This window comes from Tyto alba, unplaced genomic scaffold (assembly GCF_018691265.1).
Source record: "Tyto alba isolate M040663 unplaced genomic scaffold, T.alba_DEE_v4.0 Super-Scaffold_28, whole genome shotgun sequence".
Lineage (NCBI taxonomy): Eukaryota > Metazoa > Chordata > Aves > Strigiformes > Tytonidae > Tyto > Tyto alba.
Genome location: NW_024881302.1, coordinates 4,896,942 through 4,921,793, shown reverse-complemented (window position 1 = coordinate 4,921,793; position 24,852 = coordinate 4,896,942). Strand labels below are relative to the sequence as shown.

The 24,852-nt window shown below is 43.1% G+C and overlaps 1 protein-coding gene across 2 annotated transcripts in view; it reads left to right on the top strand.

The window, feature by feature from the left end:
* The first annotated feature begins 4,699 nt into the window (after positions 1 to 4,699).
* The window catches only part of FOXK1 (forkhead box K1), a 57,273-nt gene continuing 37,120 nt past the window's right edge, over positions 4,700 to 24,852 (top strand). For both annotated transcript variants that reach the window (XM_033000327.2, XM_033000326.2), the window contains exon 1: positions 4,700 to 5,131. In XM_033000327.2, the coding sequence (XP_032856218.2) occupies positions 4,746 to 5,131 (386 nt within the window). In that variant the 5' untranslated portion in view covers positions 4,700 to 4,745. The remainder of the gene's footprint in view (positions 5,132 to 24,852) is intronic.

Below are 24,852 nucleotides of genomic sequence, written 5' to 3'. Positions count from 1 at the left end.
ATCACTGGAGGGTTAAAAGCACAGATCATGCAACAGAATTGAGAAAAACAGGTAGAAATTCCATGGGAGGCTGGGTTAGACATCATGAGAGTGTTTGTCTGTGAGACAGATACCATTATGTGCCTGAATATGTTTCAAAACAATGAATTTTATTTAACTTCTTTCAGCCACTTGGTTAAGAAGAAAATCCTACCAGACACGTATAAGTGCAAACCCCATTTTGCTCCTGTGTCACAGCATTGTGATTTCCCTGAGACACAAAGCAGAATTAAAATCCACCCAACTGGAGGAAGAAGTGAGGCTGCTCCTGACCGCAGGTGCATTGGAGAAAATAGCTCCACAGATACAGGGCATATTGTTCATCACTTACGTTGCTTCAAATCAGTCTGGACAAAAAACACAACAGCGTTTAAAACCTACTTGATGGCTCAGGGAAGGGAAAGGGAAAAGGGTTGCAGGGAGCTGGGCAGAAATTTGAGAGAATACTGCCCTATTCTCTTGTATTTTATCTAAGTATTTGTGTGATGCAGGTCCTGAAGTCTCTGCTCACTTGCTAATGATGCACACTTCACATCAGTGGAAGCTCTATCACCCTTAACCCCATCAGATTGGCACCGCACTCAGGAAAAATGCTGGACTGGGCTAGCACAGAGACAGCAGAGTCTCTTTTCCTTAGAGTAATTGCTTTCCTTCACTCTTCTCCTCCTCCTTCCCTGGGTCAGGGCTGTGTGCATTAGGCTAGCTTTCATTGTGAGCATCAATGTGTTGTCTAGCTGCTGGGTAAATACATCAAGCGGCTCACGCCCAGCGTGCGGCTCACACCGCTCATTTCTGTCAAAGCTGCTTTTCAATTACGCTTTGGTCTGGGGGTAGAACAGATTTCCTGCAGTGTCGAAGCTGGGCAGCTTCTTTGCTGAATTGGGGCTTGATAAATATGTATTCAGTCTCATGCTTCAGAATCGTGAGCAACAGCCATATGAAATGCTATAGAAATGCAGCATTTTACTTACAGAAACTGTTTTAAAGCAGACGCCATCCAGAAGATAAATGCAGAAATGTACCCTTTTATCACTGTTTTTGCAAGATTTGTGTTTGCCCAATGCAGTGGTATCTGGGTGACCATAACAACCCACTACATTCATTTGCCCACAACTGATAGCACAAAAGAGATTCCTGCCATATATCGCTGTGTTGAGACAGTCAGCAATGACACACTGCCAAACAAATATTTGACAAAGGACAGTCAGGTTTTGCACTGCTCTCTGAGCAACATCAACTCTATCCCAGCTACTTTCTGCTCTCACTGTCCCCTTCCCAGCTGCTTTGTTTGAATGTTTAACTTCTCCTCCCGGTTCAGGTTGCCCTATTGCACAGACGTGACGGAGCAGGGCAGCATCTCAAAATGGTTCCAGGTGTCTCTAAAAAGTGCCAGGAGGGATTATTTCTGCACATACACAGGCAGTCAAGCTTGTACAGGGTCTCAGCGGCACACTGTGCTAGTGCCTGAGCACGGTCCTGGCTGGAGCAAGTCCACAGCTGGCCAGTTCGGATGGCCAGGGATGGCCAAGGTGCCATTCCCACATCTGAGTGTTTCACCAGTGCCTGGTGACATTACAAGGGTGGCACAAGGACCATGCTGTCCCCCTGCCTGGGTCCCAGCTCCTGCTAGGGCTGCTCCCCACCTCAGCTCCCTGCAGCTCACAGTACCTGGCTGGCAGCTCCTGGCCATCTGAATATTTCAGTTGGCAACTTGTACAATCAGGAAGTTTGGCCACACCTGCAGACATATTCATCTAAAACCCTGCTGAGGAAAATGAACCACTTTAAAGTCAATCCAGCCATACAGGATGAGATTAATTTAATTCAAACAGTTTTGAGTGCATTTACATCAGGCATTTATACTGGAGCAGCCAGCTTGATTTTAAGCAGGATTAGTTGACTGGAGGAGCGCAAAGCGTTTCCTTGTCTGAAGGGCCCTTGGTTTGATGCTGTTGCGGGGTGGATTAGAGCTGAGCAAAGCAGTGGAGGCTCCCGAGCAGAATGCTCTGTTCCTCACAGCGCAAGGAGCTTAGGGAATGGATGCCGCAGGCGGACGGGCTGGTGAGACACAATGAGCACAACCCATCAAGCAGCTCCAAGGAATCCTGTTTCTACACACTGCTTGATCACAATTTGCATGAAGCTGGGATTTATCTCGGTGATGGTGCTGGCTTAAGCAGCAAATTCCACTCAGACGAAATTAGAAAAAGAATTGTTAGAAGAAGAATCTCACCGATTCGTGCAGCAGGAGCGTCTCGGTGGTGCAGAGTGGCCGTGACATGTGCAGACATGCCCGTCAGCATCCCCAGCTCTGCAGCCCTGGAGCAGCAAGGCTGCTCTGGGTCTGCCCCAAAGCACTCAGGCAGCCTCTGAGCAGCGCGAGGATTTTCGCAGCTGGCCTCACATGCCAGCCCTCAGGTTATTCTCTGACCGGAGTTGCAGAAATCTGTAGCCTGTATCCAATGTGGGAGAGGCAATGCAACCCAGCCCTGCTAGCAACACGCCTCTTGGCCCCACATCAGATGGGTCCACAGGGCTGCCTGCAACTCCTGCGTTTAGAACCACCGCCCTGCTCCTGTCCACACCGGGGCTGGCTCCTGCCTCCCCAGCTGGCCTGCCCGCAACATATTTTCCCATGCAGCCATGGAAACATTTACTGACAAGTGTGGTAACAGCCTCACCCTATTTCTGATCCTTTGGGGGTCCTTCTGGTCAAATGACACAACTTTGGATTTTAGAAAAGCCTTGGACAGAAACTAAAATCTCTCCAGAGCTGCTTTCTCTTTTTTTGACAGGTCAAACACTGCTCTTACAGGAGGTCTCACCTCACCTGTTCCCACACACCCACATACCAGCTTGGGTCCCTTTTTAAAAACACTTAACAGCACTCTATTCCCGGTGTGAACAGGCAAAAGGCATGAGCTAGCTCTCCTGCCAGGCAGCGTGCAACTCCGGCTCGTACCTACCAGATGGCCACGTTTTCCTTTCTGGCCACGAGCGTTTACTGATGCTGAGCAATTTGGGGCAGGAGAGGAGCTCAGGCAGACGGGTGCGAGTGGAGCAGCGTCCCAGAGGGGCCCAGGTTATGCTGCTGCTCTGTGCCATGATCCCACTTATTTGGTCCTCGCTGTCTGAGAGCACTATTTTGGCTGTAATTTAACTCCAGACCTCCAGGATCACCACTTCTTGTGACTACCTTACTCCTCCCCATGTCCCCTCCAGAGATGCCTTTCCTCCCTCTCCTGCCCTGGAGACTGTGACCTTTTCTGTGCCCGGCTCTACTGAGTCTTGCTGGAGAGCAGACGCTGCTGCATAGGAAGTGGTATTGGTATTTTGTTAGACGGTACTTTTCTTTCTTCCTCTCAGTTGGTATTGAACTGTAGTGGCAATGAGCACTCTTGCTGAAGATGATGTCTCAGGTGAGATGTCTAACTCAGATCCCGACTGCTCAGCAGTCATTAAACATCTCAGGGAAGATGTTCCAGGAACAGGGATGTTAACCTTGTGGTCCTGAACCAATTCCAGCTCGTTTAATTACAGTCTTCATAGCTGAAATTTGCTCTGCACTTCTGACCGGTTATGGGATTTCTTTCCCCCATCTCCTCTAAGCTGTTGAGCAGCCTTGCTATGAGCTGTCGCATTCCCCACACAAGCTGAAGAAATAAGCAATTACTGCTGCTCCCTCTCCCAAGATGCTCAAATTCATTGTATTTTCTGGTTACTTAATAATTCGGGATTCTGCAAAGTATCACTGGCTCACCTATACAGGAAAGTTTTACCTGTCTAATCTGGGTAATCTAACCAGAAGAGTACAGTAGTATACATGATCCATATACGTGCTGTTGTTGCAAAGATCATGACTTTTATCATTCATATTAGTAACTTACATAAAAAAATATTAAAAGCGATTTGAAGAAATGTAATACAAGCTAATTAACCTACGCGCACTCCCTTATAATGAAAAACTATATGTGTATAAAGCTATATGAGTATATACATACATATGTGTGTATATATATGTACATATATACATACACTCTATGAAAGTATTTTAAGGTGTTTTAAACTCACACCTTGTGTATCTGGGATGGATTTCCCGCTTCAGCACGCCTTTGCGAATAGTCCAGGGATATTAAACCCTCGCCTATCAGCTCTTGGTGTAACACCACCCCAAAGGCCGCCCGACCCGGCCCCAGCCGCCTCCAACACCCGGTGGCTCGGTACCCGAAGGGCGGGCGCTGTCCCGGGGGCCCGGCTGTGGGGTGGATGTGCCCCCGCCTCGCCGAAATCCCCGAGCGGGGACGGTTTTGGGGTGGGGGGGGCACCTCTCCGGCGGAGGGAAAGCGGGGAGTTTCTGAGGCGATTCAACTCACGGCGCCGGCAGAAGGCGGTTTTTCCGCCGGGTTCGGGGGCGAGGCGGCAGGAATCGCACCCCCCCCCCCCCGCCCCCGGCCCTCAGAGCCGCGCGCTCCCTCAGCACCTGCAGGCGGCGCCGCGCGCCCGCCCAGCCCGGCGCTGCCAGCCCCCGCCCCGCGCCATAAATCGCGGCGGGGCGGCCGGGCGCGGCGGTGCTGCCGGGGAGGCGAGGGGAAAGCGGCGGTGGCGGTGGAGGCGGCGGCGGGTTCGGCTCCCCGCTCCGCCCCGCTCCCCGCCCCGCCGGCTCCGCCCCGGAGGCCGGCACGCTGGCTCGCTCCCTGCCTGGGAACATGGCCGAAGTCGGGGAGGACAGCAGCGGGGCGCGGGCTCTGCTGGCGCTGCGCTCGGCGCCCTGCAGCCCCGCCGCGGCGCCCCCTCCCGGGCCGCCGCCCCCGGCCGCGCCGCCCGCCGCCGCCTCCGCCGGCCCGGTGCTGGCGCGGCTGCAGGGCCGTGAGTTCGAGTTCCTCATGCGGCAGCCGGCCGTCACCATAGGCCGCAACTCCTCGCAGGGCTCGGTGGACGTCAACATGGGGCACTCCAGCTTCATCTCCCGGCGGCACCTGCAGCTCAGCTTCCAGGAGCCGCACTTCTACCTGCGCTGCCTCGGCAAGAACGGCGTCTTCGTGGACGGCGCCTTCCAGCGCCGCGGCGGCCCGGCCCTGCAGCTCCCGCCGCAGTGAGTGCCGCCGAGGCGGGCCGGGCCGGGGGCGCGGGGGTGGGCCCTCTCCGGAGGGAGGGGGAGAGCCCGCGGCCTACGGGGAGGGACCCGGGGAAGGGCCTGGGGGGGGGTGGACAGGGACCCAGGTCTGGGGGAAGCGCGGCTGAGGGGACGGAGAGGGGCCCCCTCCGAGGAAGGGGACGGTGAGGGGTCGGTTGGCCTTACCGGGGAGGCGGTGGGGTGTCTCTGCCCCGCGGAGGGGATGTGGGGTCTGCCAGGAGAAGAGCCTGAGGTGATGGAGCGCGGCCACTGATGATGAAAGGGACAGTGATGGATCCTCTCTGCCTTCTGAGGGGATGGTGAGGGGCTGCCTCTGAAGAAGGTGGCCGTGAGGCCCACCCCAGACCACAGAGAGCCTGAGGGGATGGTGAGGGGCCCCTCACTTGAAGTTAGTCGTAGTGGGTGAGGGCCGTCTGTGCAACAACGGAGTGACCCTCACCTGATGGAGGGCCCGAGAAGTTGGTGAGGGATGTCTTCCTGGTGACCGGCCGCTGGATCCACCTCAACATCAACAAGAGATGTCCTCGCCTTCCCAGCCTTGCTGCCATCCATGACTGAGAAAGGGGGGTGATGTTCATCAGGGCTGGGGCTGCTTCATCTGAGGGAACCATGTCTGGGGAAAAAGTGTGAGCCTCTCGCCGCAGGGTGCTCCTCCAGTGGGCCATGGTCATCGTCACCCATGCCAGCCTGCCTGCCAACGGACTCATGGTCAACTGGTGGCCCTTAAGCGGTTTCTGAAAGATAAATAAGAGAAGAAAGACTTGTCAGTGGGATGAAACTTGCTACACCCAGGGCTTGTCTTGCCTGAAAAAAAGCTAGTGGAAAAAGTTGGAAAACCACTTTGCCAGAGTGCTTATTTTAGAGTTGGCAAGGTGGGTGTTGTTCCTGGGTCTCTCTGGGGCAACAGGAAAAAAAAAAAAGGGAGTCAGGCCAAGCTAGGGTGATGTTGTTCACCAAGACCCCCAGAGAGCAGGCACCCAAGGTGTCTTTGCGTTGTTGAGGGAGGGGAGAGGGTTGCAGACGGGTTTTCTGTGCTAGCAGGGAGGTGGTTGTCTGTGCTACATTTCAGATAAACTCTCTTGCAGAAAGAAGAATGAGGTTGACATTAATCTATTTCTTCCTCTGAAAGCATTGTTTATGGTTGCTGAGCACTGTCCAACGACTGCAGTGCTTCACCCCAGGGGTGGCAGCGTGGTAGCAGTGGGTGATGTAATTCCTGCGTGCACCTCTTCAGGTTGTACCAGACGGACTGTGTCCAATGCCATCTCTGAGTGAAAACATGCTGTAAAGGCAGAAGATTGGGTTTTTATGATGTTCCACTAAGCTCTGTGTTGCTTGTGTAAAACATGTGTTTTCATCTGGCAGGTTTTGGCTTTGGTACCATTTACCTCCAGCACCAGGGTCCTGGAGTTATCCCTCTCGCTAGCCTGTTGCTCAGGGGAGGATTTTTTAATTACTCATTTCCTCTGCAGGCTGCTTCATTTTGTACTTAGTAATTTAGTTATAACTCCCTAGCTGCTCACTCTCTGAGGCGTTTTGGTTTGCAACGTGTTTCTTTTTCTAAAAGAGATGTCCTTTAGTGTCTGTTTAATTAATTGCTGTGTAAAACAAGACCACCCGAAGCCGGGGGCATTTCTGTTGTTACTCCCTTTGGCTCTGGGTTTATCTGTGTGAGCTTTCTTTCCTGTCACTCAGTTTCTTCAGTTGGTTAATCATAAGCATTGTGCTCAGAAACTGTCTGAAGCGACGACTCTGTTGCTTATTTCTCTCCTCTTCCATTTGCTCATGACTCCTGAAGTGGGAATGGCAATTTTCCTCCTTCATCGCTTTAAAGGGAGGAGTTTAATGTACAGTTATGAACTCTGCACAATAAGGCATTCTCTTTGCTTGGCTGCTGTTTGAGCTACATAAATAAACTTGATGCTCCTCCCCTTCTGACTTCCAGAGTAGGAAAATGTTTTGCATCAATCTAAAGGAATTTGCCCCCTTGCTTCCAACAGGTAAACAACTCCTTGCCTTCTACTGGTCAGTCAAGGGTTTGTAACCCCTACGAGGAAAAAAAAAATCCTGTTGAAGCTTGGTATACACAGTCTTGATGGAGGCTGTAAGCTGTTCTCCTGACCACTGTTATTTCCACTCTTGAAAAATCAGACAATTCCTTCCCAGTCACCTGACCTCCACATACATGTACATATATATACAAATCTCTCCCCTGCCCCAGTAAACAAAGCAAAGCACTGGTTGGTGCCATTTCCTTTCTGTAGAGAAGCCTGTAAGTTTACTGCTAGCCAACTGATATTGTCAAAAGTAGGACAAAGTGAAGATAGGTTGTAGTAACATACTTTACAGTACAAACCACAATTTTTTCTGAACATTATTTTATGATAACACTGCTGCCCTGTTTGATACAGCCATACCTTTTCCATGTACCAGAAGAATGTACAGCTTATGTTAAATTTCAGGAATTAATGGCCACTCCATTCAGTGATTTAGATGGGAGGTTTTTGTGATGTGGAGAGCTCTTTCAGGTAATCTTCTAAGACCAATTGTCTGAATAGTTGTCCCCCTCTTTTTGTTACCTCCACCTGTAAAGGAGAGCAGAAATATATGAAATCCTGCTTCTTTTGGACCAATGCAAGCACTGCTGCTGTTATTACAAGCAAAGGAGATGCTTGTGCATCATGAGATCATGAATGGAAGCGGAGGGTTCCAGGAAAAAAAGTGTGCGTCGGTTGTAATTAATACTATTTGTTAAAAAATAGATCCTGGACTCAGATTCTATTTCTGAGGTTTCTTTTCACTTCACTTTTGCTGTGTGAAATTCCTGTGTAAGCCCTCTTCTAAGTTTAGAAGTAGTTATTCCTAAAATTTATGGAAGATTTTGTCAGAAGGGGTGGTGAAGGGAGGAAAGAGGATGAGTTTCTTCAGCCTTTCTTGAAGACTGTATGTACCTTTTAACACAATAGACCTATTCAAAATCAGGGGCCTTTGAAAAGTTGTGTATCACTTCCTCCATCGACCTCATGTGTATGTATAGTCTGCTGCAACCAGAATTTCACTGCTGGGTGGGAGTGTAGTATTTCACAGCTCTGTTGTTATGGAAGATTATATTTCATAGATGTGATGACATAACTATAAAGTATAATTAAACAATAATGACCAACAAGGAGGGCATTTCCTAGAGGTTAATGACAGTTAAAAACAAAGTAGGTGGAGGAGTGGAAGGCCTGAAGTACAGCTGAAGACCCCTTAATCTCTTTAATTAACATGAGTGCCACACTACAGCAGGTATTGTAAATATAAGTCAAGATGAAATTATGAAAGTACTTACATCAAAAATAAGTGCTTTAAATCAAATGAAGGATTGCCAGAAACTCTTTTTTACTTTGCTAGTGGAAGCTGGAAATCTGTAGATAAATATCTGGGTATTCTTCTCTTAAAAAGAGAAACTCGAGGGCATCAGTAGGATATGCACTAGATTTTTAAAACTATTGATACAAGCAAAAATATAATATACAAGAGGAACCATTAGCTGGAGTAATTTTTCCTGCTGAAGACAGTGTTTTTTTCAAATGAACAGTACAATCAGGTGTTTACAGGATCAGCTTAATGCTGGCTTATTAAGTTTATCTGCAGAATTGACTCAATTTTTAAAAGAAGTGACAATGTCAAGTTAGAGACTTCCAGTAACTAAAATAAGCATTTATTTTGATCCATCTGTCCATCCTGTCCCTGCTCCCCAAAGCCAAAGGAACTGAAACAGTTGAAAGTTAACCTTGCTAACCCAAATTTTAAGCATCTATGGGTCAGATTTTCAAATGCTCCCAAGTACAAAAGTTCTATTGACTAAAAACTGCAAACGTTGATTGAGCATAGCCTGATAATAGGACTTGAGCTTTCTGAACTGACAGCTCAACAGATTGGAAAATGGTGCTTGTCTGGGAATATTTCATGGGATATTTGCTTCTCGCTTCTGTGACCATTTTTTTGCAGTAGCTCTATTAATGGAGCCTGAAGTTTGTGGGTTTTGGTGTAAGTGGATACTTTCAGTATGAGATTTCTAAGTGCAGAAATAAGTTTTTAAACCTGTAGTTCTTTTAGCATTTAGGTAATGGAAGAAATAAATGGAGGAGTTTTTTTCTTTGAGTGTAAAATACAAGGGAAGAAAATATATGGTTGCATGAAATCAAATTAAAACATGGAGTTAAAATAAAAAAAAATTATGTATATAAGCCTCATTATAAATTGAAAATTTACGGTGCATGTGAAATTTTAAGAGCATGCTGCTTTATTTATAATGGGATTTTCCTAGGTACTTAATGAACTTGACAAAAATAAATAGTCCAATGCTCTGAGCACATATCAAGGTGCTGATCCCACAAAATCTTATGCGTGCATTAATCTTTCTGCATTGTGAGTACACAAGTTCACTTCAGCATTTGTGTAGTACGGGTGTCTGCAATTAGGGTTTAGTAACCAAGCAGAAAATTGTGAGCTAGAGCCAGCAGTCTTTTCCCTTTCTAAGGGAGACTGTACAGTCTGCTAGCCAGTAACTCAAGGCACTAATTAAAGTTAAAAAAAATTGACGTTATCCAGAAAAATGGAGATATATATATATATACACACAAAACATATCGCAGTGTTTTGATGACCTCAGTAACCACTCGGCCTCCATTCTTGTGGTTAGAATGATGCCATCATGGTGTGTGTGAGTGTGGGTATCCTTACATCTTGGAGGGAACTGCAAGCTGTATGTACACATGCTAAGGAAATGCTTTGACCACATAACCACGACTACAGAGCTAGTTGTTTCTGAAGTACTGCATATGTATTTTGATTCTGATAACTCCTCGAGTAGTTTTACTTCTTAAATATTGCATAATCTCCATTTGCAACCATTTTTTTGTTCTTTGAACAAAACAAATAAACAATGCTTTGCTACAACTTGTGGATGGTGGTTTTATTCTCTCTAGAGCCTCTTTAAAGATTTGCTGTCTCAGTGTTTCATCTTATTTTTCATGCTCTTATTTGATTTCAAAGACTGCCTTCGAGAACAGGTCTTTTTGTTGCATAGTGAGATGATGATGAAGGATTAGTTGATTTTAATTACGGAATTTATGTCAAGTAATAATTTTTGGCTAAGCAGCTCAATTTGTCATGGGTTATATTAAACATTTAAGGAAAGTTTCTCATTATGTGAAACTACTGCTCGATCTGTTGATTCAAAAATAGCTGCACTGTAAGTCAGGTTGTGAATATAAACTAACACTATGCAAAACTCAATGTATGTTTTCTTATGTATTCTTTTAAACTGAGCTTGGTTCCGTTTAGCTGATGTGTTGATTATGAAAAGATTAATCAAACCAGAACATGCCACACTTGTCTTGTACATTCTTGTGCAGAGTCTTAGCTATAAAGACTTAAATGTAGATTCAAGTTGTGCTGGTGTAACTTCTTTGTGTTAACAAACTCTCAATCATGACACATATGCTTAGCTGACTGTAGGATTCTTCCAGTTAGTATTGTTGTGTTTTTATATAAATCTAGGGCATGAATGAGCGTGAGAGTCTTTGCTTTTATGAAAACATGAATAAAAATGATGAAATCTGTAGTAATTCGTATCTTGGTTGTTTTGGTGCCAGCTGTATGGGCAGTCTCACTGCAGAGTGTCTGTTTTGACTTCTGGTAACAAATCAAAATAATGCTTTCTTACCTTTTTTTTTTTTTCCCCTCCAGAAAATGGGACACAGTCTTGCACCAAATAACTGAAAGCATAAATGACAACCAGATTAATGTGATTGTTTTCTTTGTAAGCAAGCTCTTAGTAGCTGTGTTCCGATAGCCATTTGGCGTCAGAGCTGTTCTGTGGGATGCCAAATTCTCTTGCTCGGTGTTGCAGTTTCCTGGAGGAGTAGATGTGGCAACAGGATGTTGGTAAAGAACAGGAAACTACTTGAATTTGCTACTTATGCCATGCAAGTAAAGTCTTATTACTGGCCTATGTGTAGTAATCGGTGTCTGCTATTGACACAAGTTTTTGCAGCCATTGCAGAGTGAGGAGCTTGGCGAGTGAGTTTGGCTGTGTGCTTTGGGGGTCTGCCCTCTGATACTGTGGGGTAACAGAGGGGACACTGGTTAGGTGCTTGTTAAACCACTGTTTGAGATTTGACAGTCAGCTCCAGCTGGCTTTCTTATTCAGGATGGAACTCTACTAGCACTCAGCTCTGTATCAGTTCTTGTGACATGTGCTAATTTACTTTGAGCTCCTTCTAGCCCTGATAAGTGTCTGAGCAGGCAGCGTCTGGGTGTTCTGCAGTGAGAGCCAAGGGGCACTGTAACCAGACATGCTTAACAGACTAAGCTTCACCTTACTGCTGGTTAGATGTGGATGAGCCAGCTTTTCCTTCCCAATCCAAGTGGAAATGTGGTTTAAAAAAGGAAAATCATGTGCTTTTGAGCTGGCAGTGTTAATAAAAGGGAGAGGAATTAACTCATTCGCTTTCAGTACTGATTCTTTCCTCTCCTTTTTCTCAATAGCAGCCCAGAGCACAGAAACCTTTCTCACATGTAGCCATACCTAACACCAGTGTTACATGTGTCTTAGGTTCAGTTGCTATGCGTCTAGCAGTTTCCTAAGGTTGCAGACTCATGGCTAGGATATCCACTTCAGGATTCCCACTTTATAGCATATTTAGTTTTCATACTTTTCTTTCTTTAGAGCTTAGTCCATAGTGTATTGGTTGGTTAAGGTCTTTGCTGTCTTACAATTGCATATGTCTGTGGCAGGCAGCAAATGCCTACGTTGTCCACTGAAATTGTGCCATGCTTTCTGACTGGTAAACTTAGGTAGCTTTAGAATGTTGGTTTATGTATCCAAAGTGACTGGTGAGCCCTGATGTAACAGACTGCAAGACTGACACCAAGAAAATGGGAAACCAGAGGTCTGAGTATCATTTTACAGTGATTTTTTGGGGGACAAATCTGTAAGATGAAAAAGTGGTAGCATTTTTTTCTCCTAACCGTGGACTATGAAAAGACATCTTAATGTACCTCCAGACTTGGTTAATCGACTAATTGTGCGTACAAATTATTGTGTGGTCTTAATGCATTCACTTCAGTCAATAATTAAGTATTAATCACGGAATAGTTTTTTCAAGTATTTATAAGTTTCCCTGTTTCAGCTGACTGCAGGCTTCTTATACAAGCAGATTGAGATGCTTATTGAGCAGATGAATCTCTCACTTAAGTAAATGTGAGTGAAAATTTCTATCCATTAGTATGTTATTTGTTTGCATTGTACAGATACAATTTTACTAATGTATATTCACTCTTGTCCACAAATGTTTTTTTGCTAGTAATTCACATCTTCAGTTTCTTCAGAATGTCTCAATAAAATGGATGTGTGAATTCCTTCTGCATGGCACTTAATTTTTATGAAATACATATTTTATTGGACAGTAAAACATTTAAGGATCTTAATGGCCTAATTAATACTCTGCATCCGCTTCTGTCTTGTGTATTTTGCTCTTCATTATCCTGCTGCTCCTTTTTTCATGTCCTCGTGCATCTTTTATCATAAAAATGTCAAGCAGTCTTGAGAGCAGTCTATTAGAAGCCTATTCTTTGAATATTCAGCTACTCTAAGATTTGATTGATAGTCCCTTCCCTCCCTACCCAATCTATTTTTAGTAATTTAAAAGCAAGTTGATTTTCTTGGGTTGTCATTTTGCATATGTGCAATTTACTTTGGTAGTTTTCCTGCCTCCTTTAAATGTGCCAGACATGTAAAGTTCATGTTGTTTGAGGATATCTTGACAGTTTGGAAGAAATAATGTAGAAACTAATTGGGAGCTCTGCCTTAGCTGAAGGAGCAAAGATGGGCAGCCTTTGCCTGGTTCTGTTAATATATACTGTGTGATTAGGATAGGAGAATAAGTGGAAGAAAACTTTAAGGACATTGTTACCACTTACTATCCTGTTTCAAGAATCTTCTAGTATAAGAGACAATTTTCATGTACAAGTACAGTCCACTCTTATCTTTTAGAACAGAATGAGGAGACAAAAAACCCTTGAAGAGGTGGTCTGAACACTGTGGAAAGAGATGTTCCTCCCCTTCTTCCTGACATATAACATTATAGCTGTACCCCTTTTTTCTGCTTCATGCCGCTTTAAATAGAGCCTCTTCCCACACAAACTGTTTTAATCTTCTGTCTCCCTTAAGGCCACATACAGAAGCCACCAACGTTTTGACTAAGCAAGACTGGACTCCCTGCAGAGCCAGTTTGTGCACTTGCTAAAGAAATTGTTCTTGAGCAACTTAAGGCCTTTCCTCTCTCGAGGGCATAAGAACTATGGACTCTTAAACACTCAAAATCCTGATTATGTGGGAGGAGAAAAGGACTAGACACAGAAAGCAAATTTTGTTTCCACCTGATGGGTAGACCAAAAACGTTTTTGCTTTTCATATTCAGTTTGAGGTGTAGCCCAAACTAGTAAGGGTAGACTCTTGGTGTGGGAGATGTGCCAACTGCTATTTATTTATTGATCTTTCTCTTTTTTTTTTAATTGTTTCATGGCTTGTGTAACACGATGTACCTTGGATTGGCTGCCTGCCCACTGTGCGTAAAGGGGTGTTGACTGTCAACAAGCCTGGCAGTTGGGTGGCTTTGACTCCTGTCTTGTCCATTCAGCTGTATAATTATTATCTTTCTTCTTCTACCATGTTTCCCTCAGACACTGTCTAATGAGACAAGCCATAATGAAACTGTTTTAGCACTGGGAAGACCTGCAAAGGAAGTTAAAGGCTAGCAAATGCTTTGCCGCTAATGTCTGTCTTTATGGAATATTAAGGCAAGCACTGAAGCTTTCTTCAGGCATAGGAATTCCAAGGAGAAAAATTTGTACTGTGTAGTGGTTCAGTAAAAGTGTTGCTACCATTTTTTGTATTTTGTGTAAACAAGGCATATGCAAACTGGCTGTTAGAAATAGGAGCAATCAAGTAGTTTAGACTTGCATGCGATCTGTTTACAGTTGAGCATCACAGATCAGTGCTTCACTGCAAACAGAGCCAGAGGATGAACTTGGGAAGCAAAGTTGTTTTGATGGACAGTGATTATGAATCTGAGGTCTCTTGGTGACAAGTGGGTCCATCCTCTTTTCCAAGTGGTTTACAGTTTCTTCTCAATTTTATCATGCTTTGTGTTCCACCAGATAGTATTGCAAGTATGAGAATTCTTATTAAAAAAAGCCTGTAGCAGAGAAGGGCTAGGATCCTGTTCCTCAAAAAGCTGATATTGCAAACTATGAAATTTGTATGAAGCTTCAAGATAAGATGCATCTGTTCAAGTAAAAGGCTTCCCTAATTCTGTATACTGTACTGAAGCAAAGGAAGGGGGAGCATTTAGAATATGCCAGTAATATGACAAGTTAACTCTCTAAAATGTCCTGATTTAAAAATAATGAAACCACTGTGGCAGCAACTTACATATGTGCTGTCATTTTGCAAGAGTCATTATTGTTTTAGCTGGTTAAACTCCTTTCAAGGAAGAAACCCCTCAGCACAGTCGTATATGCTGGCAGGATTTAAAATACCTTAATAATCTTGGGTTGTTTTACATTGTTTGCAGTCTTAGCCATGTCCTGCTAGGTGGTCTTTCACAGGGCAGCCCAGTATACCATTATATCCTGAATCACAGTAAAATTATTTTCTTTTCCTCTCCTTTAGTAGGAAGAAAGGTTGTGCCTGGGATTCTCTTCTAACCTTTATTTTCAATGTCAGTATTTTGGAGGCTGCAGGTGGATGCCACTTTGTAGGCATTTGTGTGAGAGATGCTCTGTGTTGCCCCAAACATTTATTTGGCTGCAAGTCCTGAAGATGTCAGATTTTTAAAACATTTCAATTACCCTCAGAGCTGCTTTTAAAACAGTAATCCTGGCTTCCTCTGCTGGGTTTTGAATTGATTGTGAAATGTCTTCAGAGGGAGTGGAACAGACTTGAGTGAACATTTTGCAAAGTCTGACTCCATATGGATCGCTTTTTATAATGTACATAAATAGTACATTAGCTCTTTCAAATCACTTTCTAAATGAACTGAACCAGCCTCAAAGGAAAATATATCATAGGCATGCTCTGCGTGTTAGAGCCCTCTTGGAGAGTCTGATTGAATTCAAAGGTTAGTAACATCCCACACGCAAGCTTTTTCTGGCATATGTATGTGGGAATTAGGATCTTTTCCTGAGCTTTCCAGAGGTTATTTTGTTTTGCACAGCTTTTGCTAATGTGTTTATAGGTAGTTCCTTAGATTTGGAAGGGAAAGTCTTCTAGATGGCTTGTGAGACCTTTCAAGAAGATGGACTGGCTCCTTGAAAGCAAACCCTACAATCGTGACTGGCCCATTAGAAAAAAGTTGGATGCTGTTGCAAATGAGAATTAAACTGCTCTAGTGTGTTCAACAAAGATGCCAAAACAAGTGCCTCTCAGATGGTTATTAGGAGATTTTATGAACTGATCTTTTCAAACAGTTAGTTTCTCCTGCTTCTCCAGGGTATAAAAATTTCCTAAGGAGCTGGATACTTGTAGTAATAAAGAAAAAGTCTTCCCAAGAAGATGGGAGGTAGGATGAAAATAGGGGTAGAAATGAAGTTACATGTTGCCTGTGGCAGCTGTGGCCAGATTTCTGTGGTGAAAGGGGCCAGGATCTGTGGCAAGCTGGAAATTCCCTGGCAGTTGAGCAAAGTTTTAAAATGCTTGATGTTGAGTTTAGGTATGGAAATGAATAACCGGTGCTACTTGTAGAGGCCAACTGTGGCACTGCAGTTAGTTCCATGCTGTCACTACATATTTAATTCTTGGTGTACTGCTTAATTTCTTATTGAAAACAGAACTTTTTGTAGAAGCTGTTACAGGGAAGTTCCCCAGAGCGTGGGTGCAGGTGGGGCTTTTTTTGGCACTGAGGTAGGTGTGAACTGTGGTTTATGATTGAGGGAGAAACATACTTAGTTGAGTGTTTCTGCCAAGATGGGCAAAGGAAAATAGTTAATATTGACCTTTTTCATTTTAACCAAGATCAGTGAGAGCAGCGGAAGCTTGGAGAGCCTCTCAGAAGGGCTTCTGAATTTTGCAGAAGCAGGGAAGGAGTGAGAGATGCTGGGGGTGGCCATGCTCTGCTGAGTCACTTCATGTAGTCTCTGCTGTGCTAGAATGGAAGCCAGACTTAGGCTTGTGTCTTAAGGCTTGTCTTGGAGGGGGGAAAAAAACCTCACAAGTCATGAATGGGGGCTAGGCAGCCTTTTCTGGCACAGAAACACTGTGGGCAAATGTGTGTGTTACAGAGCTAGTATTCACCATTTCTGTGACATCTCTGGAAAACAAAGTGAATATCAGACTGACTACTCACTGCCTGATGCTGCCAGAGTAGCCATGGTCCAGGGGTCCTGAAGCAGCTGGGGGTTGTGTGTCATCATCGGGGCTGAGAGCTGTGGTTTGGCAATACTCCCCTAGGACTAGGGTAAGTGGGATGTGAGAAATCCTACAGGAAGGTGAAATGCATCGTACCTCTGAGCCCTTGGCAAGGACTGTGCAAAACTTACCCCTGATCCAGGACTGTATGCAGTGTCTGCCATTTCAGTCTTACAGTGGAGAGTTTGGCACCGCCTCATGAAGGATAGGTGTAGGACAAGGATGGTGACAGCAGAATATAGAAATAAGTGTCATCCTACTTTGTTTCATACAAGTTGCCTTTCATCATGGGGTTGGATGGAATAACCTTGTTTGTCACTGTGGTGTGTATTGTGGTTTTTTATAGCATAAAACCTTGGCTGCTGTCAGGCTCACACTTGAAGAATATTTATCTCCACAGAGAGCTTTTTTCTTTTAAGCTCCTGTTCCACTCCACAGTTCTGCCAATCTGATCTGTACTTCAGCTTTAATGGGTATTTTTTGGTAGGGATGGGATTTTGTTTCGATTTGGCTTTTTTTCCTTTGAAACATCACGTTGAGATCTAAAATGGAGCTGCTTTAAAACAACACTAGGGTATGGTATGTATATTTTTTGCCAATGTTGTCAGAGTGGCAACCATATAAAATGAATTTCTGTGTTCTCTGAATATGCCGCAAACAAGTGCCATGCCAATAGAGTCCTCCAGGGCTTTGTGGAAATGCTGGTTTAAGATACATCTTTGCACTCTGTCAAAACAGGAAAAAGTATGATGTTGATTCTTCTAAGATGGACACTGGCTTAACAGGACTGAAATCCCTACTTTCACATAGCCCATTTTACAAAGGGCTGTAGAGGTCAATAATGGCTAGAAGGTGTTCATAATTATTTGAACTACATTTGCAAGAGCTACTTATTCTGTTGCCCAGACTAAACAGCTCTCCAGCCCCATGATAAATGCAGTTAAAATCCCATGAGAAGTCCTGTAGGTCCTAAATATGCATTTACTAAGTAAGGTGGGCTGCACTTGTGGAGAGACAATTGATCCTGCCCTGTGTTGATTTATGTGGCGCTAGCATGTGTGGTAAGCAGGAGGATAGGAGTTAATTTTAGCTTGATTAGCAACACAGAAGGGAATCAAGATGGCTGCATTGTAAATGGCAGTGGGATGAGATCAATGAGGGTAGTTTATTTCCATGCATCTAAGTGGGAGTAAAGCAATTTAATTTTTCTTTTTTTTTTTTGGTTTGTTTTTAAAAGAACCAAGAATGTTAGTGCATGTAGTCCTTGAAATCCTTATGTGGTTGCAATTCTGGATACATTAATGCTGTTGCACAGTGGTTGTTTTAAATGAACACCAGGTGCTTGTATTCTGTTCCTCAGCAGTTCTTTGTTTCTCTCCTGTTACCTGGTTCAGTAGCAAGTGGCTAGTGATTCTTGGTACTGGACTTTCAGTTTTTATCCTACTCACCTTTGTTTATATTCTGGAGCATGTTCAAAACTGTTTATGATTAAACATTGCTCAAACACCCAGGTTAAGATTTATTGACATAAGGAGGCTGGGAGGAGGGAGTGGCTGGCTGGTCATCTGTGTCTACTTCCAGCTGATAGGGTCATTATTGAAGTTGTACACATGTCTGCAATGGCTGTGGTGTGGCAGCCAGGCTGCTGTTCAAAAGCACAGTGGCAAGGGACTGATACCTGTAGGCATGGTCTTTTTTTCCTTTGTGCAGTACAGTAAAAGCCAAAGCAAGGAAGTATATGTAGGTGATGCACTCCTTCCTCTGGAGTTTGGGATTCTGAAAACATCCCATGGCTCTTAAGCAGAGGACCACTCATTTGCTCTCAGCAGGGGAGGCTTGCTCGCCACTGAGGAGAGATCAGGCTTTGAAACATGCTAATAGGGTCATGACCTACAGGAGTTTTAAGCAGGGATTCTGTAAAAAAATACAGGTACCCCTTAAAAGACAATGCTGTTACATAGAAGGCAAGGATGTTCAAAATGGAAGATTAGAGAAGGTGAGCACTCTTTAGAAAAATAAATTCAAATGAAAATACAGAAATATCAGAGTGAGAAAGAGCACAGGTTCACTTAAAAAAAAAAAAATCCCCCACCAAACAACAACAAAACAACCATCTTTTCTGAAGCTAAAACAATTTGTTTTATGGCTTCTCTTAGCTACATGCAAACCAGAGGTGTTAAATAGCTATTTAGCTTTTGAAGGAATCTATATGTAGCGTATTGGTTTTTGTTTACTTTTAAAATCACAGATACTAATAATTTTCAGGCTTTAGGGAAAAAAAATGCAAAACTGACAATGTTAAATTAACCAATTGATCAGCCTAACATAGGAAGGGATTTTTGCAGTTAAAAGACTTGATAAGTGAGATGCACAGACCCACCCCAAATGTTGCACATAATTTACGTTTTCTCTGAATATCAAATATTTATTGGCTGCTGAATAAATGGTTAAGATAGGATCTAGACCTCTACAGGCTAGAATACCTGATTAGAGTAACAGTGGTACACAGGCTGTTGTGTGTTATGTAGAGTCTCTTAACTATCGTTATTTTTATGTATACAACCACACACACAATAAAATATCATAATAGACTTGCTATGTGTTACAGATGATATCAGGCATCTGCAGTGCTGATAGCGAAACTTTCTGGTGCTGGCAGCCAACCTCATTTAAATAAAAGCATCATCTGCTCTTTGTGCCAGCCCACTTTGGTGACAAATTTTCGTACTGAGTTTTTGATGTCGGGCCACTTGTTCTGACACTTAAAGCACCTCCCTATTCCCAAGTTTCAAAATAAACAGCAGCTTTATGGTTAATTTTAGACTTTAACGACAGCTTACTAAATGTTCTCAGCAGGTAGCTAGCTGTTGACATCACTGGGAATGCAACTGCAAAGTTTTTCTCCACTGTCGTTATACTGAGAGGCGTGATAAATGAGGTAGACTTTAATTGACTGGCAGAGTGGTGTTAAGACGTGGCTTACCATGACACACAGAAAAAAAGTTCACTGTATCTTAAGTTTGCTCAGACACTAAGTTGTTTATAGTAGAGACTACACAGGGGAACAGAGCAGCTTCTGTAACGGTGTGGTGGAAATGGGGCCAGAATTCACCTTCAGGTGACTTGAATAAAAAAAGAACTCCAACCAATATTGATTAAAAGATATATGTCCCTGTTGATGCTTCAGATTAATTTATACTGATGTAAAATCACATCTCTTGTGGGTGTAGGTAAGACCTTCTAGGCTCATACGTTTAGCACACTGGCAGACTTGAGTTAGATCTTGTGATGCTTCAGACTGGCTGTACTCCATGTAATCTGCCCTACGTGCTGCTGAACTGCAGTTTGTTTTCAAAAAGGAGTAAGAGCACTTTGGAGGGGAAGAGGAATTTGTCTTCTGTTAGCAAGCCCTGTGCCCAGCACTCCTGGTTTGGAGTGAATGGCATATTTTGAAGCTGACTCCACTGTTTTGAAATGTGAAGCTAAGTAAGGTACAATTATAGCACCACCTCTTTGTTTCTCTGTGCCTGGTGGATGGGAACCACGTAACCACCCTGTTGTCTTGGCATGCAGATTTAAAGGGTGGTCTTTGTGGTGGGCTTTAACAGAGTCCTTGATCAAAGTACAAAAACTCTGCCTTCATGGTATTTGTTATAAAATTCTGTTAATGATACTCTCTTGATTATACCAAGGCTTGGTGTCTGAGATCTTAGATATTTATAATCAGTCTGGAAATAATTGTCAAGATTTTTCTGGATTAATTTTAACATAGGTGTTTATGGTTGGGGTTTTCTATGTTTTAAATCAGGTGTGGATCAATCGATGTTCCACTGATTTTGTAAATAAGTGGTGATAACGATAGTATTTCAGGAATACCCTTCAGCTTTTTTTTGCAGGCATTAAAGTGAATGAAAAGACACTACTAGCTGGTTCACAGTGGTTTCTGTTGGAGAAGTTTCAGAAAGGTCACTTTTGAAACTGCAGATTCCTGACCCTCTGCACTCTTGATAGCTTTCTGGAGGACATTGGAGCAGCTTCTGGTAGGTTTTTCTTTTTTTGGCATTAGACTGAGCAGGATTACTACAAGACCCATCCTGCAAGTCTAGGGATGGTAGGATCTGGAAAAGACCTGTCCATAATGTGAATTTCCCAGGCAGGATGGTGATTCCTGCTGGGTCTTAATTAGCTGACTGAAACACCCTTCTCAGCAGTTTCAGTGATATTCTTTCCTGTTCTTCTATGAGATGCTATTTTGATACTCCATTAATTTATTCCCTGACCTTGTTGTGGTATTTCATTACACTGAAAAAATGGCAACTACAATATCTTATGTGGGTGTTTTTTTTCTTTCTTGCACTGTACTTTATTACTCAAAGGGGAGAATCTGGAATGGAACCCGTGCTTGATGTCTCAAATAATTTTCAAAGTATAAAATCAGAACATTATTAAAGAGGTGTAAGGGATGTAAAAATAAAAATATAGCTCATGATTCTTCACTACTAATTCTCCAGTGTGAAACAGCCTTGAATGGTCTCACTCGAACAAAAAATTGTTTCTGTCAGTAGTGTTGCTCGATTTATCAGTTTGCTCTGTGACAGCAATTAAAAGGTTTACTAGATAAGAAATCGTAGGGAAGATGTGTAGCATAAAATGATTTGAAGTTTCACAGCATGGTATTATAGTGCAAACTCTCCTGAAGCTTTTGCTTTTAACACCAAGTTGGAAACCCCCCCCCCCCCCCCAAAAAAAAAGTGCTTGTCTTCTATTGCACACTTTTAAAGAAGATCTATATGAACCAAACCTGCATTTTGATGTTCTTTGGGTTGGGCTTCTGGTATCTCTTACTTTTTAGCCTTCCTGATCAGCCTAGGGGTGTTTACACTCTTTTCCCTCCACCACCTGCTTGGCTGGGTTTCACTCACAGCCTTTTCCTGGGATGGGCAGTGGCTGAGACCTTGCTGTTTGTCGGCACTGTGAGGTGGGATGTCTGCGGTGACTGGGGGGACTGAAGAAACAAAAATAATTTTTGTGTATGTCTGTGTGTGCATGGTGCTGGCAGGGAGAAGAATCCCAGAGTTTGCCCAAACTTTCCTGTGAACGTTGCTCTCTTCAAAGGAGCTTGCCAAAATACCTATTTGAAAATCTGCCTGTGTGTGGAAGTGTTTCTCAGTGTGTTTGAACCTTGATGAAATGGCATAAAGGGAAGCCCTGTGCAACTGAGCTCAATAGAAACATTCATTACAGCTAATTTACTTGGTGCTTTTAAGAGACATAGCTATTCATAAGTTGTGGTTTTGCCTGATGCTGCTGGTAGTATTTGTTTTAAATAGATACACTTGCCTGCACACGCTCTTTGCCCATCTGAAATCTTGTCTGGCTGTGTTGGAAACCTCATTTTAGACATGGTAATATGCAATATTAGGCAAATCCCAGTGTAACCTGTGGTGCCTTCTCATTAAGGGAAAAAATCCTTTACCATGTATACAGTTCCAGCTAAACAGTAGCAAGGAGCGTAAGGAAAAGATGTTGTCTGTGACAAAGAGAAATGGCAATTCTAATTTTTTCTGAAGCATTGTCCTTGTTCAGCCATCTTACTGCGCTTGCTTTTCTCAAGGACAGTCACTAAATAAATTCTGGAAGCACGAAGGTACCAAAAAAAAAACACTTATTTTGCAGCATGCATATCCCATCTGAGACGACCACAAACCCATTCCTGCTTCTGCAGACGTGACCTGCTGGTTGCTGTGGGAGAATTGCCATGGGTACGGGGCCATAGGAAGCACTTGTTGGAATGCAGAAAACATTTTCAGTCTCAGTTTGGTCCTCTTGCATACAGCTGAGTGACTTTGGGTTTGAAATAATTAAGCTGAATCAAAAAAAAAACATTACTTTTCTGTTTCAGGAACTTTCAAATATTTCCAGCCTCAAAGCATCAGCATGGTGGCTGATGTGATAAAGACTAGAGTTTTTCTCAAAATGAATGAATTGCATTTCATTTTCTGAAAGGAGAAGGCAGTGTTTGGATCATGTGGTACTTAAATCTGAGTCTGTGGTTACATGCTCTGTTTTTTTTTATAATCTGTTATAAATCTGCATCATTTTTGCTGGTACCTCCTCCTTTCCTTCCTCCCGTTGATATCTGTCCCCTCCACCTCCTCTGTATTGGTGCTTGTGTTGCCATGTGGAAGGCAAGATAAGGGATCTGATCTACCTGACAGCTTACTCCCAACAAAAAAGAAACTAATTATTATTTCAGCTACCTGGTTTGACTTGCTGTGCAGTGGTTTGGATGGTACTTTTGGCACGAGGGTGACCTTGAAAGGAAATGGCTGAGGGGAAGGACTGGTGGTGGGGCAAAGGAAATGCCTTTTACAGCACAGAAACAGATTTAGATTGTGTTAAATAAATCTGAGTGAGATTAAGTGGCATAACTGGTATCTCTTTGGAGAGAAGATTATTTTTAAGGCAGAGGAAACCAGTGGGCCATCCACATGAGCTGCAAAATTTCACCCATTTGTGCAGTTGCTCATTTCAGCGAGTCCAGGGTGACCATAGAAAGAGGAAGATTTCCAGCTAACTGAGGTGCATTTCAGGGTCAGGGCAGAAAATCCTTCCAATAATCTGGAATTACAGACTAGTCAATACTAATTCCACTGGATCAGGTATGAGGAAATCTCGATTAACTTCAGTGTGAGTTTGCCTTTACTAAAACCAGGTTTACATTAGTTCTAGTACAGGAACAATACCTAAGACATGGTGAGTGCTAGGGACCCCAGTACACTGAAGTAGAGCTACTTGTGCATCTGGTGTAACAGTGCAATGGAAGTAGTTGCTGGTACTTTTTCTGGAAAAAAGTTCCCAACAGAAGCAAATTAAAATTCATGAAGTAGAAGACAGACCACTCTCTCTTGAATTCGACTAATTATTTCAAACCTGAGCTCACTCACATATGCACACAGACAATTTTAGTTCAGTCTCAGCTGATATGTGTTTCTTTGTATATGTGCAATGTTAACCATGACAATATATATTAAATAAAGTGATTGTGTTACAAAGCATGCAAGGCAAGCGATTTATGCACTCAGGGTAATTGTGAGGCTAGAAACCAGTCCTCCTGATCTAAACTCATTTTGTGATTTACAGAATAATTATGACCAAACATTTCATTGGGTTGCTGTCTTTTCAGCAGTGACAGAGATCACTGTACTCCTTTATTTGCAGATAATCTCCATACTTTCTTAATCTAGTTTTCCTTCATTATGTTAAAAACACTAACGGTGACTTTTATAGCTTTTCCTCTAATTAAAAAACAGTGGATAATACCAGAGGTTTTTCTGCAGGGAGCTCTACTGTTTATTTCCTTGTCCTGCTGCTGTCTGGCAACCTGTGTGTCTGTCTTGTTTTCAGATTGGGTTGATTCATTCCAGAAGAACAAATGTAGATTCTGGGTTTCACCATTTGCTTGCAGACCCTTTGTTTATTTCTTCTTGAATGTAACAAATGATTTTACTGACCAGCATGATACAGATAGTTCTCTGATGTGTGTTTGATAAAGGACTTTGTATAGGCCTTCAACAGAATTTTTGCGTTAAATCTAGTCAGATCAGCAGAGCAATTGAAAGGGAAATAGCAAATGCTGAAAACTCATTACTCTTAAGACTGTGGTAACCTCCAAAATGAACCAAACATTCCTAAAAGCCTGGCAATTATGCTGCCTGTGTCCCCTAGTCTAAAGAGATGTGTAAAGAAGAAAATTATAATGACTCTTAAATTGCCATGGTGATAGGTACATGCTTGTTTTGTAATGTGTATTTAGACTTAAGAAAATAAAATGTATTTGGCTTCATTCCTCCAGAACTCTTTCTGTAGTCTCAATGCAATTAACTTTTTCATTTGGAATGCAGATAGCACTAGCCAAGTAGATGATATAACTGGTTTCTTATTGGTCTTTCTTACAAAGTGTTATTTAGGGGAAAAAAAATAATCTAGGGTAGGGAGTGGAACAGGAAATGTTGGATGATTTTATTATTATTATTTTATTATAAAGGAGGACTGAATAGTACCTAATCTCCTGTGACAGCTCAGGCAGCTTTCAGAGCTTGTTGTACGGTTTTTATGACATTCATTCAAAATAATATTAATTTTAATTCACTTGTGATTGAAAGGCGGTTTTTGTCACTCATGTTTTTGCCCACCTTGCTGCTTCAGACAGCTGTAGTTC